The 17423-nt window shown below is 34.5% G+C and overlaps 3 protein-coding genes across 3 annotated transcripts in view; 1 reads left to right on the plus strand and 2 right to left on the minus strand.

The window, feature by feature from the left end:
• The window catches only part of rhobtb3 (Rho related BTB domain containing 3), a 39974-nt gene extending 37052 nt beyond the window's left edge, over window positions 1-2922 (minus strand). Inside the window, exon 1 of the mRNA XM_686178.11 lies at window positions 2461-2922. Within this exon, the coding sequence (XP_691270.6) occupies window positions 2461-2462 (2 nt within the window). The 5' untranslated portion in view covers window positions 2463-2922. The remainder of the gene's footprint in view (window positions 1-2460) is intronic.
• gtf3c5 (general transcription factor IIIC, polypeptide 5) overlaps window positions 1-17423 on the plus strand; it is a 678526-nt gene that overhangs the window by 452206 nt on the left and 208897 nt on the right. The window lies entirely within an intron of this gene.
• rfesd (Rieske (Fe-S) domain containing) lies at window positions 12759-17375 on the minus strand. Its single transcript, NM_001017740.1, is given in 4 exon segments — window positions 12759-13438; window positions 13541-13575; window positions 15753-15925; window positions 17349-17375. Coding segments are annotated over 3 exon segments (498 nt in total). The 5' UTR covers window positions 15904-15925; window positions 17349-17375; the 3' UTR covers window positions 12759-13126.

The raw sequence follows: 17423 nt of genomic DNA on the forward strand, positions 1-17423 counted from the left end.
TCTTTATAAAATTATATATTTTAATATAAACGAAATTATATGAATTAGTAGGAATTAGCCACTTTTCTGATACTATGTAAAAGAGTTACATTTCCTCGTAAGTTTAGGTTGATTTTTTTCCCCATCTGGGATTTGTTTCCAAAAAAACTTTAGCCAAAACCATCATTAGCCAACTAAGCTCGCTAGTTCCTTTGTTACAAACATAGTTTTTTTGATTTGGCATTTCCCAAATGCATTGTTCCAACAAACATTCGCAAATGTGTCGCAAACTACACCTCTAGGGTTGTAGTTACAAGGATAGTTGGTTGTGTTCTATTTCCAGTTATCCCCCCATGCTCTATTCGTTTAGAACATTCCTACATTTAACTTCGAAATGATTGAAAAACCCCTAAAGTCATCTCTCTTACATGTCATTTGATTTCAAAGTATTTTTCCGTTCAGTTTTAGCGATCTTCATACTGACAATTGTGTTCCCTTCGTAGTGCAGTTTGAAAACATTTATGCCATTTTGAACACAGATGACGAAAGCTATAGGTGACCTATTTGTTAAAAGTGGAGTTTACGTTACACCTCTAAAGTGAAAACAAAATATAGAGCATACGTTAATGGTCTTCATTTATAGTAGGTTATTTATTAAGAAATCTGCAGCCTACTGTATATGACAAGCGCCTCATGGTTAGAGCATTTCTGCGGTGGTTTGAATAGTCAAAGTTGTAAAAGTAGACTTTAAAAAAAAAATTTAATAAAGAAACAATATCCTACTTAATAATAAATAAAAATTATTAATTTCAATAAATATGGAAAACGAGTGCATGTTTTTACCAAAACTAACCTAATATTGGAATAAAATAAATGAATAAAATGTGTGTGCGTGTAAAACAATACAATTTACACAAAAATATGGGGTTTGTCTTTAAAGAAGTTGTTACTCCACTCCGTTTCGTTTTACATTGTAACTAACATGGTTCAAATGATGCATCTGCGACAAAGCAACTATGGTTTTGGGAAACACTCGTCAATATAGTTCTTTTTTTCCAAACGATGCATCATACTTTGGTAGTTCAGTCGCAGGTTACATTATTGCTTGGGAAACGCATGTCTGAATGGTACAAAACTAGGTAACTAACTTAACTAATAATCTCCTTATTGTTAAAATTGACTGCATTGATTTCAATTGGGAAATATAAGTATACAGTATAGTGGAAATGTTTGGTACTGCACCCAAATAAAATCTTACTGAATGCTTTTTTGTTTCAAAGATATTTTGATTGAAATTTACATGTAAAAAATTTTGAATTTGAAAAAATTCGTTTACACAAGTAATGCATCCGAAATCGCATACTTCCATACTATATAGTGTGCTAAAAACAGTATGCAAGCCAAGTAGCATGTCCAAATTCATAGAATTCGAAAAACAATATGTGAGGAATACCCTGATGACCTACTATTTCCGATGAGATTCTGAAGTGCGAATCTGATAGACGGGAGTGAAGCAACGCAACTGATGTGGGTAGGTCATGTGATAATGACAAAATGTTGGCTGTAGTACGTCTGAGTTCTATTTTAGCGCAGCGTGCATGGAATGTGCACTTCAGATTCTCGCCGGTAGTGTCATCCAGGTACTTCACGCATACTGATTTTCGAATTCCGTGAATTCGGACATACTACTCGGCTCGCATACTGATTTCAACATATTATATAGTTTAGAAGTATGCGGACGCAGCCTACTGAGTAGTAGGCAATTTCAGACTCAGAAATTGTTTTGATTTCCTATGGTGTAAACATGCTTTTTTTTTTTTATTCTTCCAGCAAAACAAACTTCCAGAAAGAAAAAAAAACATTTTTTGAAAATACATATTTTAAACGAAAGTTAAATATATATATTTTTGTCTATTATTTATAACAACAAAACCTAAATGTCTATACCTTCCATTTCCACTAAAGAACCAAACTTGACAAATCTGTGACTGCAATTAGGATATATAACAGTTTATTATCATATGTAAATGCTGTTTTACTTTAAAAATAGTTAAAAATTACACAATTTATTAAAAAAAATTGTATGAGTTGCAGGGTAGTAGACAGGGGGCATGACTAACATATGCAGGTCCCAGGACAAAATGTAATAATAACATATATGATAGCATTCAGAGCTCCTGCTTTATAAGTCTCTCTCTATAAAAGCCTATATTTACGAATGCAAACTGCACGTCAGCCTATCCTATTTAAGTGCATATATTCACATTATAGGCACATAAATCACACATATAAATCAAATGTTCTATCATTTTCTATATAACACATGTAACGGCTCTTGTTATTATTGCACACGCATCCTATGCACATAACTGGTATAGTGCACTGATAATAATATAGTGGTACTGTAGCATAACTGTCGATTGTTTTGCGCTATCGGGGCTCCTCCAGACATGCCAAAGCAAGGATCAAATGCCCACTTACATGATCACAACAGCCGCGCGCTGGATCAAGGCTCGCGGAGCACGTACTTCAGCGGCGGGCTTTCACATCAGTCTCCGGCTGTTTTTCCGCAATGAAGGTCGGACACGGTACAATCCCTCAGCTCGATGAGAAAAAAGCCAGCGGTTCATTCATTAAACACGCGCCGTGGAAGTCAAAGAGTGTCAGGTGCGCAGCGATCCGTCTGTAAACACACACATCCAGGCGGAAAAGATCCAGCGGATCCTGCGCTAGAGGGAACAAGTTCATACTCCTGCGAAAAAACAGGGATCCGGTGCTTCCCGGGACGCATGGCACGATCCGAGCGCTAAAACCAGACGTCACTTGAACAAAACGTCAAAGCTCATGGGTCAACGAGATAAGAATAGCTAGGAAAACAAGAAAGACCCGAGCGAGCGGTGGTGCCACTGCCTCCTGACTCAGCAAACGCTCGGACGGACGGACGCGGACACTCGCTGCTCCACACCGCGCACATGGGCTGCGCACACGGGCTGCTCTGCCTCTGCTGGCTCCTCTCCTCAAACCAATGGCACTTTCAGTCATTAATACGTGAAACTACTGAATCCAACCCGTTATTCGCGAGAAATAAAAATGCAATCTTACTGCAAGCTCAGTCAAGCGCAAAACCAACTACACTGGCGGATTTTCTCCAGAATATGGCGCTCGTTGGTTCAAAACACATTAGATCTGGGCCCCTGGGAGCCCCCCAGTCCTTCAGACCACTTGCCAAAGTCAAAAGAGCCCAGTGCCATGCTTGATCCGAGACGTGCCAGGGGCCCCTGGGGCACTGGGAGGTCTGCTGGGTGTGAGATGGCAATATTTATATGCTTGGTTTTCACGAGCAACACTGATTAGACATGCTGCATGCTGACACTGCTGTGAGGAGTGAACCCCCCCCCCCCCCCCCACCCCCCACCCCCCAAAAAACCTGAAGCATGTATGTATTACAGGCTTTCTAAAGCAATGGTCCTCTAATAGTAGGTTGCAGTTGTCCTAGTAATAATTTGCTGCATGATGCAAACAAATAAATATTGATTAGAGTCCGCTTGTTTATGTGTTGCATGGGCTGGAGGTTTCTGTCTGGAAAGCTCATAAGGTTTTTTATTTTATAAATCATTTTAATATGTAGAGACATATGTAAATATGTATATTCATGTATATACAGCAATATATGTAGTTCAGTATAAATGAGTACACCCCCTTTTGAAAATCTATATTTTTATCCATTTCTTAGTGAGTTTAACAAGATGTTTTGGTAAATTTAAACAAAATTGCTTTATTAAACAGTTAAAATAGCAGTTTGGTCCCCTAACGCTTTTAGAAATAGAAATAAAATGCATTTTAATTCATATGAGTTATTGCAAAAATATATAGAAGCTACAAAATTTCATCTAAATTTGAGCATCATTCTACATTCTAAATTAAATATAAAAAAAATAAAAATCTGCGGGGTCTTAAAAAGTTTAAAAATGTCTTAAATGTCAAAATTAAAGTTTTAGGCCCTAATAAGTCTTTAAATTTACTCAATTATTGTTTTGTAGGTCTTAAATCTTTTTTAAACAGTTCTTAATTTTCCTTTGTTCATGTATAGACACAACTAGAGCTTGCTTGATCATTCATTCATTTTCTTTTCGGCTTAGTCCCTTTATTATTTTGAGCTTGCACAGTGGAATGAACCACCAACTAATCCAGCACATGTTTTTACGCAGCGGATGCCCTTCCAGCTGTAACCCATCACTGGAAAAGATCCATACACACTCATTCACTCACAAATATAATTTAGCTTACCCAATTCACCTGTAGCGCATGTCTTTGGACTTGTGGGGGAAACCTGAACACCCGGACGAAACCCACGCGAACACGGGGAGAATATGCAAACTCCACACAGAAGCACCAACTGAGCCAGTCGAGGCTCGAACCAGCGACCTTCTTGCTGTGAGGCGACAGCACTACCTACTGCGCCATCGCGTCGGACTAGCTTGCATGATTTTACACAATCTTTTAAAAAAATAGCAAAGAACTATCTAAAAATTTTGCTTTTTTATTATTTATTTATTATCATATTATTAAATGTAAATTAATTATACTTTATGAATCTAAATTTTAATTCATAATGGTCTTGAGAATGTCTTAAAAATTTTACTTGGTGAAACCTGCATAAACCCTGTTTATGATTCTCTTGATTTCTCTTGTATATTAAAATCCAATTAGATATTTCCCCCCAACATATTCATTTGGGTGTATTAATTTTTGGATTGTGATCTTCAGTGATCTTCACTGTAAACATGCATATATTAGCACACACTAGTAGTAAATTAATTATTTGTCAACTCAGTTATTGTGATAATGCAGTAAATTTCTCATAGATTTTTTTTGTAAACTATAACATAACAAAATACAGAAAATTCTGTTTTAGACATGCCATGTGGTATCTGATTTGAAGTTAGCATCTTGAGCTAAAGCACAAAGAAGTGTAATTGTCAAAAAAGTGTCAATAAATTATGCATTAAATAATGATAATAAAAGTCACACATTGATGTAGAACCTTTGCCTATTGATATATATATATATATATATATATATATATATATATATATATATATATATATATATATATATATATATATATATATATATATATATATATATATATATATATATATTCATTCGTTTCCTTTTGGCTCTCCCCGTGTTCCTTTTGCCTTTATTAATCTGTGGCCGCGAACATGGAATAACTTGCCAAATTATCCAGCATATGTTTTACGCAGCAGATGCCCTTCCAGCTGCAACCCATCACTGGGAAACATCCATGCACACTCATTCACACACATACACGAACACACATTCACCTGTACCACATGTCTTTGGACTGTGGGGGAAAACGTAGCACCTAAAGGAAACCCCCACGAACACAGGGAGAACATGCAAACTCCACACAGAAATGCCAACTGACTCAGCCGAAGCTCGAACCAGCAACCTTCTTGCTGTAAGGCGATTGTGCTAGCCACTGCGCCACGCTTTCGCCCATATAAATATATACAGTTGAAGTTAGAATTATTAAACCCCCTGAATTATTAGCCACCTGTTTATTTTTCCCCCAATTTCTGTTTAACAGAGAGACTTTTTCAACACATTTCTAATCATAATAGTTTTAATAACTCATTTCTAATAACTGATTTATTTTATCTTTGCCTTGATGACAGTAAATATTATTTGACTAGATATTTTACAAGACACTTCTATACAGCTTAAAGTGACATTTAAAGGCTTAACTTGGTTAATTAGGTTAACTAGGCAGGTTAGGATAATTGTATAACGATGATTTGTTCTGTAGACTATCGAAAAATATATAGCTTAAAGGAGCTAATAATTTTGACTTTAAAATGCTTTTTTAAAAACTTAAAAACTGCTTTTATTTTAGCCACAATAAAACTAATAAGACTTTCTTCTGAAGAAAAAATACTATCAGACATAGGCTACTGTAAAAAATTTCCTTGCTTTATTAAAAATATTTCATTTCCAATATGAATTTGCAGTTTTGTCCTCAGCAGTTAAATGATTTTTCTTATTAAATAACATGTCTGTAAAAGCATCTTTCGTTTACTGAGAGATCCTGCTGATAGTACAGAGGTGTAGTAAACTCTGTGGAAAGTAAAAGCTGCCTTTTGTCTGCATTGTGTCTCATCTGAACTCCATCCCGACATGCCATTCATAAAACAAGCTGTGTTACTTCAGTAAATCTGACACTTCTATTTTTAGCCAAGTGTTGTGTATATTTTAATTTGTCTTGTTTGACATCAAAAAAACTGCCAGCACCCTTCAGATCTCCCTCTGAGATCCCCAAAATAGCATCATCTCCCCTGCGCCGCCGAGAATCAAAGCTCCACTTCCACCTTATTTCCGTCAGTCATGCTGCCCTGATCTGCTGAAAGGATTAGTTTAATTCTGCCATAACAAGCTTTTTTTATCCAAACAGGTCTAATATAATCCCACACCCATCGACACTGAACCCAAACAGAAGCTTTGCATCATTATTATACACTGAAAGATTACTGAATTCTGGGATGTGAGCGTAAAGGTGTTGTTATTTTATATCACCAGCATTGTGGTATTTACTTATATAGACTGCTGTGGAATAATTATGATTTTTAATTATTCTTAATGTCTCTTAATTTTTAAATAAATCCAAAATTACGACATTTAAAATAAGTAATTATTAATATTTTAAATATTATAAAATGTAAATATTATTGTTTTACAGCATTGTCTTATTAAACTTAATAAAATTTGTGAAATATTTTAATTTACTAGTTTTTTTATTTTGCTATATTTTATAACTAATGTGAATTTTATAAATCTTTATTCCAGTATTTAGTGTCGTGATCCTTCAAAAATCATTATACCATGCTGATTTTAAGGCTCAAGATACAGTTTTTATGATTATTGAACACAATTACTATGATTATTATGATTACTTTAACATTTTTAAAAGGTTTAAAGTTTGAATTAGATCAAAAGTGATTTTAAAAGTGATAATGATAATAAAGATATATATTTCTTTAATAAATATTATTATTTTGAACTTTCTTGTCATTTAAGAATGTGAAAGTTTCCACAATAATATTAAACTGCAAAAAACTAAATATGTAAATATTTGAACACCAATAATAACAGATAACCAAAGACAGAAAGAATAATAAGTAAAATAAAACAAAACAAAACAAAACTAAACTAAATTAAATTAAATTAAATTAAATTAAATTAAATTAAATTAAATTAAATTAAATTAAATTAAATTAAATTAAATTAAATTAAATTAGGCGACGCAGTGTCACAGTAGGTAGTGCTGTCACGTCACATCAAGTAGTTAGCTGGTTCGAGCCTCGGCTGGGTCAGTTGGCATTTCGGTAGGGTGTTTGCATGTTCTCCCCGCATTCGCGTGTTTCCAAAGACGTGGTAAAGATGATGAATTGGGTAGGCTAAATTGTAATTGTGTATGTGTGTGAATGAGTGTGAATGAATGTTTCCCAGTGATGGGTTGTGGCTGAAAGGGCATCCAATGCGTAAAAACGTGCTGAATAAAATGCAAAAAAGTTTTTTAAATTAAAACATTAAAAGATAAATAAAAAAATTTAATTAAATAAATGATAAAAATGCTAAAGAACCTGAATGAAAAAATTTTATAAAATTTAATGTAATAAAATTTAATTAAGTTAAATTAAATAAAAAAAATATTAAAAATAAAAAACCAAAAACAATCTCATTAATATAAATAAAATAAAATAAAATAAAAATAAATAAATAAATAAATAAATAAATAAATAAATAAATAAATAAATAAATAAATAAATAAATAAAATAAAAAATAAAATAAAATTAATAAATGCAAAAAATTACTTAAAAATTATAAAGTAAAATGTAAAAATTATATTCAATTCAATTAAATAATTAATTAAACTAATAAAATAAAAAGATTGTAATTCCTTTTTTATAACAATAATAATTTATCTGGTTATTTTTACAGAATTTTGTTAAAAGTCAAATAGACACACTAAACATTGCTAAACATTAGATACTTTAAAAATGTACATGTTTTCAAAATTCCCCATTTTATTCATTATTTAATGCGGATTTATTCCACACTATATCAGGCAACAGTCCTACAAGCTAAAAGGAGCTATTTCTGTTTGTAAACAGGCTGAAATAAATAATAAAGCAGGCACTTTCTGCAAGCATTGCTGAGAGGTGTATGAGCTATTTTCAGGCTGCTGGTGGGTTGCTGTATACCATTCAGAACATTTGTTTCTAAAGGGCAGGGTGGGTTACTGTAGGTCATCTGCCACACACAATCTTATTTCTACTCCAGTGCACAATCACGTGCTCCTCTGTACATTCCTGACCCACAGATCACAACCGAGGAAACTCCTAATCTTACACACACACTATTCCTCACTGAATGAGAACAAGCTCCAGTTTAAAGAGCATAGTACATTACTTTAAGTGTATCAGTGAGCTTCGGGATTCTTGTCTTTGCATTTAATCCTGCATCATGGCATGAATGAATATCTGATTATCTACAGTAGTTTGCACACTGGGTCATGATGCTTCTCCTCTCTTCATTTCTGGTTTAAGAGATAAACGTGGGTTATGTTAAATATGCATGCATCATTTGAGTCTATAAGAGACTCTGCTCTCAGCCTAATAGATTCATAATCAATAATTCTGGATCATTTAATAAATTGCTCTTACTCAGCACATGCACTGCCGCATGGATAAATGTGTTAAACTAGTAACCCTATCACATTGTTGTATAATAATTTTAGCAATGCTTTAAAGTTACATTAACAAATTCTAAATGTTTGTAATGTTAAATAAATGCTGTTGTTTTAAACTTTAATTCTATAAAATGCCTAATATATATGTACCAACATGCTAAAACATGCCAGCAACATGCTAAAACATGTTAACCATGAACCATATTCCATGTATGCAATAAGTAATGATTATGCTGTGCAATAGCGTGCACAAAAAACAGGCTAGCAACATGATAATTCCTCCACGCAGCCCTAGAAATGTTCTTTAGGTGTTCTAGAAACATCTTTGTAACATGTAACATGCTAAATCAGGCTAGCAAAATGTTAAACAAATTAGGAACAAGATCGCAGAATGCTAATTTATGCTAGCCATGCTTGCTTAAAATAAGCATGTGGTAAAACATGCTAGAAACATATTAATCAATGCAATATGTTAAAACAGCGCTATAAGCTAAATACTAAAGCATGTTAGTCATGGTAAAGCATGCTGTTAAACGTGGTAAACCTGTTCATCAATGTTATAGCATGCTAAAATATGTTAATCAATGTTAAACATGCTTATTTACACTAACAAACATGCTAAAAGACGTTAAGCCTGTAACATTTTAAACATGCTAAATCATGGTAAAACATGATAAAAACATCAATCGATGCAAAATGTTAAACATGGTAGCCATGGTAAAGCATGCCTGAAACATGTTAATTAATACATGTTAAACACGTTATTTAACGCTATAAGCATGCTAAAACATGTTAATCAATGTTAAACCTGCTTATTCACGCCAGCAAACATGCAAAGACATGTTAAACCTGTAACATTTTAAACATGCTAATTCATGCTTGCAAACATGATAAAACAAATAAACTGTCCATGACTCGTTAAGATGCTAATTTACGCTAGCAATCATGATTAACTGTGCAAAGAAAATCGAATAGGCATTTAACAACAGTTTAAAAATAGCCTTGTTTAAGTAAATAAATTTATGTTTGAGCATCTATTAGATGTATTTTAAACACATAATAGCTCAATACTGCCATGGTATCCATAATCCCCCTGCAAAAAAATCCAGCTTAAACCAGCCTAGGCTGGTTGGCTGGTTTTAGCTGGTCAACCAGGCTGGTTTTAGAGGGGTTTTGGCCTTTTCCAGGCTGGTTTCCAGCCATTTCCAGCCTGGTCTTAGCTGGTCAGGCTGGAAACTGACCAGCTAAATCCAGCTAAAACCAGCTTGACTAGCCTGGTTTAAGCTGGACATAGCTGGTTTTGGCTGGGCTCCCATCCTGGCTAGGCTGGTCAAGCTGGTTTTAGCTGTCATCTCCCAGCCTGACCAGCTAAGACCAGGCTGGAAATGGCTGGAAACCAGCCTGGAAGTGGCCAAAACCCCTCTAAAACCAGCCTGGTCGACCAGCTAAAACCAGCCAACCAGCCTAGGCTGGTTTAAGCTGGTTTTTTCAGTAGGGCCTGGACCAGGCTGTATCCTGAGCAGATGCTGTGTTGGTCATGGAGGAGTATAGAGCATGAGAATAGTTCCTGAAAGACATCAGTTACAGATGAGCTTTCACATTGATCCCGTCGGCCAACCTGAACACCCACCAGTGACCTACTGACACCTGTAGCTTCTCCACGATGGACGTGCGGCGTTCTCCTGCCTTCAGTACCTGGGCTGCAGCTCTGCACAGAAAGTTTGGCCAGAGGAGAAATGGCGGTAATCAACTGAGCCTGGTTTTCCGAGTTTTTTCCCTTTACTTTCGTCAATTGGTGAAGTTTTGTTCCTCGCCACTGTCGCCACTTGGTTTGGGACTTGTGGAGCTGCGCATACATCGATTTGCTCTTCACTGTTTGGACTTTCAGCAGTTAAAATTAAACCACATTGAACTGAACTCTGAAAACTGGACTGACAGTTTCAATTTACTAGAACTTCTATGGTAAGGCTGCTTTGACACAATCTACATTGTAAAGCGCTATAGAAATAAACGTGAATTGAGTTCCTGCATACTCAAAAAAAAAAACCCTATCAAAAGCACAAACATGGATCAGATAACAGCAGAAATAAAGGAAGCAACCATATCCCAAACCCACAGTGCATGTGAAGTAAATGTCACATACTAACCACACTGAAGAAAGAGGTCAAATGTTGTCAGTGACCCCACAGTTCAACTGTGCGCATTGATCCAAGAGCATCTTGGATGTCCTGGGCTGATGTGGGACCTACTGGAGCAGAGGGGTCAGTGATGTACAAATCAGAGGTGTTGAAGTATGTCATGCCTTTTCCCTATAGCAGCACTATCCATTAGAATAGACCAGGATTTGTGCTTAACATGGAGTGAAGGGTTTGAAAAGGGTCATTGCTCCATTAGGTCTGTTGTTTTGGCAGTTTTATTTAGGTGTATCAGATTTTGTAGAGCGCATATATCCATTCCAGCAATGGATCTCTCATAATTACACAATTATGAAAGATGTCTAGGCATGCGGGAGCCAAGCAAATGGAATTATTTTATAATCAGAAAATTAAGCATGATAAATGGAGAGGCTGTTTAATTTCTGGCACTTTAATTTCTGCCGGTTACTCAATCTGCTACGCATGAAGTTAATGGTCATTGTCTCCCTTTAGGATGTTTCATGCGTGAAATAATAATCGAACAGCAAGTTTAATATTTGCACTATCATCAGCTTGGCAATTCATGGAAATTTATTCTAAACTAAACAAGCTATTGGAGACGTATCAGTGTCAATATGAGCACAAGGCTTGAGAGACGACACCCTGTAAAATGATACCGCGACAATATTTATATACAGACCAAAAAATATCTGGTCAGGCATGTTTAGTGTATTTTATTATTTAACAGAGTATTTAGGGTTTACAATATAAATAACTTTTCCCAGAGATGGGTTGCGACTGGAAGGGCATCCACTGTGTATCAGATTTAAAACTTGCTGGATAAGTTGGCGGTTCATTCCGCTGTGGCGACCCCGGATTAATAAAGGGACTAAGCCGACAAGAAAATGAATGAATAAATATAAATAACTACTTTAAATCTTTATTTTTGCTATGCTTATGTCTAGCTGTAAATAATATTATTAAAAGGGATTACTCACTTAAAAATTAAAATGAAATATTTACTTACCCTCAAGGGGTTCCAAACCACTTTGACCTTTTTTTTTTGGTTTGTTGAACACAAAAGAAGACTATAATTAAGAAGAATGTTGGAAACCGGTAACCAATTGACATTCATAGCAGGAGAAACAAGTATTTGGGAAGTCAATGGTGACAGGTTTACAACATTCTTCAAAATATCTTCTTCAACAGAACATGGTACAAGTCATGGGTAAGTAAACAATGACAGAATTATCTCTTCAAATATATATATATATATATATATATATATATATATATATATATATATATATATATATATATATATATATCGGCCACTTTATTAGGTACACCTTACTAGTATCGGGTTGGACCCCATTTTGCCTTTAGATCTGCCCCAATTCTCAACAAGGTACTGGAAATATTCCTCAGAGATTTTGCTCCATATTAACTTGATAGCATAACACAGTTGCAGATTTGTCGGCGGCACATCCATGATGCAAATCTCCCGTTCCACCACAACCCAAAGGTGCTCTATTGGATTTAAATCTGGTGACTGTAGAGGCCATTTGAGTATAGTGAACTCATTGTCATGTTCAAGAAAGCAATCTGAAATGATTCATGCTTTTTGACATGGCATGTTATCTTGCTGAAAGTAGCCATCAGAAGATTAAGGGATGGACATGGGTCAGCAACAATATTCAGGCTGTGGTATTGACACGATGGTCATTTTGTATTAATGGGGCCAAAGTTTTGACAGAAATATATTACATTCAATGACAATGAATAATTATTAGTTTTATATATATATATATATATATATATATATATATATATATATATATATATATATATATATATATATATATATATATTTTTTTTTTTATAAGTCAATTTGATAGAAACTTAAATGCAAAAAGACATCCAAATTCCAAATTTAACGTAAAATATTGCAACTTAGAGCTTTTTTTGCATTAAATATTGTATTCACACATACAATAAAAACTTCTTTTAAGAAAGTCATCGTATAACTCAAAAATGTGCTTATCCATCGGTGTTTAGCTGAGAAATGTGGTCTTGAAAGTCAAGCCGTTGCAGTGAATCCCGGAGATGCACAGAAATCCTGCCACTGACTCTAAAAGGAAGAAATATTTTGATTGGTGATGTCAGATTGCAGTTTTATTCATGCAGACTGCCTCTGAAATCCTCAATCCTAATATATGCGGTTCCCTCAGGATCTCTCTAAACGTCTTCATCTGCATTGACATCTGCCTCTGCGTCGCCCGACTCCTGTGCTTTTTTCAGCTCCGCTCTGCCCTTCTCACTCTGATAATAGTCCGACTCGATCCACACCGGGCAGGTGGACACAGACACAAAGATGTCCTCGTCCACCTCCGTCACTTTGTGCACTCTCTGCTTTATGCCTTTGGAGTACCACCGCGGGGTAGGCACTTTTTCAGTTGGGTTTGTGGCCTTGTATAAACCCTCGCCTTCAGCCAGAGTGATCTTATACTTGTGCTTTGGGCACACGATACAGAGCTTGCTGTTGATTTCCTGTGTGTGAAATGGGAAACGGGGTCATGGGAGGTAACAATGCATGTCAAGTGTGTTTACGGATCATTGAGTGAGTCAGTGGCTTGAGAAGAATGGCTTTACCTCAATATCTCCAGTTTCTAATGTGCTGCCAGCATCTGTAAAAGGGGAAAAGACACAGTTTTCACTTTTCATACACCACATGATACTTTGTATGAATTATTGGAGTAACTTCCATTAAATGTAAACAATCAGTGTAGACGTTATTCACAGTATTCCACAGTTTACTAATACTTATTAGAATTAAAAATGTACTTGCAGCAGATCATGAATAACCACACACACTCAAAACAAGTCTTTCCGCAGCAATATCCAGACAACATTGATATTGTTGGCCCCATGTGGCTGCATGCGTTCCATGTGGGCAGGGGCTGAACATGGGCAATATATGTGGGTCCCATGTGGGTTTGAATAGATGGGACCTTAATGGGATTCATGTGGGCATGGGCTGTGTGTTTTACAAAGTGGGACCCATATAAGTATGAAAATATGGTACGTTTATGCAATGTACAGTAACTGGGCTTGAGATTACATCAAACATTGAATAAAATTGCACATTTCAAAGCACTTTACAGAACTTTAAAAGTTTTTTAAATAATTACATTTTGTTTGATAGTCACTTTTTAACCATGAATATCATCGATTTTATTATACAGTTGAAGTCAGAATTATTAAACCTCCTGAATTACTAGCCCCCCAGTTAATTTTTTTCAACACATTTCTGAACATAATAGTTTTAATAACTTGTTGATTCGGTTGACTATTGAAAATAAATTTAGCTAAAAGGGGCTAATAATATTGACCTTAAAATGTTTTTTAAAAATTAAAAACTGCTTTTATTCTAGCCTAAATACAGCACATAAGACTTTCTCCAGAATAAAAAATATTTTCAGACATACTGTAAAAATTCTGTACTCTGTTAAACAGGATTTGGGAATTAATTAAAAAAGAAAAAAAATCAATAATAATAATAATAATAACTAATAATTCTGACTTCAACTGCATTATTTTCCATTTGTATCATTTTTTGTTTATTTGTTTGGATGTTCAGAATAAAAGTGTTCACTTGATTATGCATTTATTAGAATTTATTTAGCTATGAATGAGGGAAAAATCAAAAAGGGGTTTTACCAAACTAAAATCCTGATGTTGTTTATATATACATAGTAGTCATAGTAGTCCAAAAAGTTTTGGATTTGAAGAATTTATCTTGCAAAACCTTGTGAATACAACATATATCCTTCAAGTGGCCCCAATATGGGATTTATGCATGTTTCCAGTCAGTCAGATTAAATGTGAGATTCGCATGGGCTAATTTAGATAGAGCCAGTGTGGAACCCATGAACAAAGCACTTTGGCCCACACTCTGCAATGTCGAATATTAAAAATGACTATATTGTACATAATACAAAGTGAAAATAATCTGAAGATCAAAACACATTGAACACAAAAAAAGGTTGGGCCACAGATAATACTAGTAAAACTAATGTCATGTTAAAATACCAAGCATAACGTTATTTTCATGATGGATAAAATAAAGCACAAGGCCGAACCTACCTCTCGTTCAGTGTTTACTACACTGTAAAACCCAATAAGTTAAGGTAACTCAAACCATTTGAGGAAACCGATTGCATCAAACCATTTAAGTTTAAAAACTAATCCTAATGAGTGCTGTCAACTTAATCCATTTGAGTAAATGAAGCAATTTGAGCACAGTAAAAACCCATTAAATGAAGAGAACTCAAAATAACTGAGTACTGCAAAACCTAATAAGTTAAGGTAACTCAAACTGTTTGAGGAAACTGATTGCTACAAACCATTTGAGTTAAACTAATCAGTACTGTGAACTTACTCCATTTCAGTTGAAGTAATGGAGTATTTAATTAACTCATTACTTTCAACACTGAGTTCAAAACTCTTTTCAAATGAGTAGAATTAACTTTCAGTCAATTTAGAGTTAACTACACTTATTTCATTTGATAAAGTTGAATGTTAGGTTTTACAGTTTATGTAAATAGATTATTTGTAGTGCACTCTTATCATTTAAAGTGATTTGTTTCATTTCTCTTGAATGGAAGTTCCTCTGACCGGAAATACAACCCATCATTTGAATCGCAGTAGTCGCGTGCATTAAAAGGTGACCCAAACAACATATGACCTCTCATTATTTTGATTTTGGCACATGTCCTCAACAGCATTATCGCAGTGCTCAATTTGATACTTTGTCTCCCTCTAGTGGAAACAAATCAGCAAAGATGCTTTTCATGCTACTCACGGTAACACTGCAGGTCCATTGCGTAAAAAGTTCTCTGATGATACAATAAAAGGATGTCTCTTCCGTCCAGCGTTACAGTCGTTCTCTTGGCCTGAATGAGCTCTTCTTTTTTGCCAATGAAGTACATGCGAGAAGGCTTCTTTTCATCCATGGATGCGCTTTAATATTGTTTCCTGTGAAAATAGAATTTAGTCAAATTAATATATTTTGTTATCTATCCAAATACAGATGAATTTGGTTAAATATATTGTTTAATGATAATAATAATACTGAATGAAATATTTTGAAGAACAACCTTTTATATTCGTTATACTTTGGCACAATTAGAAGAAGTTTTTTTTAATATCTATAAATTATAAAGTACAGTAAAAAGTGGGATGTTTGTATACATTTATTTATTGTAGGTATGTTTAATTTTATAGATAGATAGATAGATAGCATAGCATAATTTAGAATGCAATAAGAATAAAATGGTATCAAATAAATTGTATCAAATAAATTATGCAAATGTAACAAAATTTTTTACTTATTATCAATATTTTATGCTAAAACACAAATCGGGTGCTCAAATCAACCTATTAACTGTACATATCAATACAGCAGCGGTCAAAAGTGATAATTGGGGGACATTTAAACAATAATTGTTTTTTTAGATGCAACAAGTTTATTTAAACCATCTTAAAATAAATAGTTTCACCCAAAAAAGTATGTGAAAATGACGATTCTGTGATAATTTACTCACACTTCACTCGCTTCAAACCTGTTTGAGTTTCTTTCTTGTGTTAAAGATATGTTAAAGAAAGCTGGAAAGTGGTGTTCTGTTGATTTTGTCCTACCTAGTCAGATTGTCCTACCTCCCAATGAAAAAGTGGGAAGCACATTTTGATGACGTAATATGCAGCCAATTAGATTTTGCTTCCAGTGTAAATTTTAGTGTGAAGTGAAGCTGTAATGTTGCCCTAACCTACCTAATTCCTAACCCTCGGGTACCATGCAAATACAGTGTTGATAGCATAATCTGATGGGTAGGATAAAATGTCAGGACCATCGACTTAGTATTTGTTTTTCATAACATGGATTTAAACAGGTTTTCAGCTTTCTTCAAAATATCTTCTTTTGTTGTCAACATAAAAAAGGTTTGGAACCACCTGAGCATGAGTAAATAGTGTGTAGATCTTCTTTTTTGGGGTGAACTATCCCTTCAGTATGATGAATATGTTAGTCCATATCGGAAAATATAAACAGTAATTTTCAACAGACATATCTATTTGGTTTAAAACAAATGAAAACTAGTTTATTGTTGGAGATGAATAATAAATAGAATAAAATGATTACCAATAAAATAGCTTAACTATTATTAGGTATCCTATTAATATTTAATTAGTTCTCGCGTGTATTTAGCTGCCATTCTCCTCAGTAAACACGTTTTCTCGATTATCATAAATGAAACAACTTAAAAGCAGAGCACATACAAAACTGTTAAACTCTCCAAGCAAAACTACGCTTATATACTTATAAAATCAGCATCAACATACGTTCTTACATCACATTTGGTCACACAGACATTATTACCACAAATATTTGAGAGAGTTTTACCTCGTCCTAGTGCTGCTGGTTGTGAATGCTGTGCGATGTGCGTCAGTTTCTTATGAGGATGAGGGTCTTGTTATC

This window comes from Danio rerio, chromosome 21, assembly GCF_049306965.1.
Source record: "Danio rerio strain Tuebingen ecotype United States chromosome 21, GRCz12tu, whole genome shotgun sequence".
NCBI classification, from domain to species: Eukaryota; Metazoa; Chordata; class Actinopteri; order Cypriniformes; family Danionidae; genus Danio; species Danio rerio.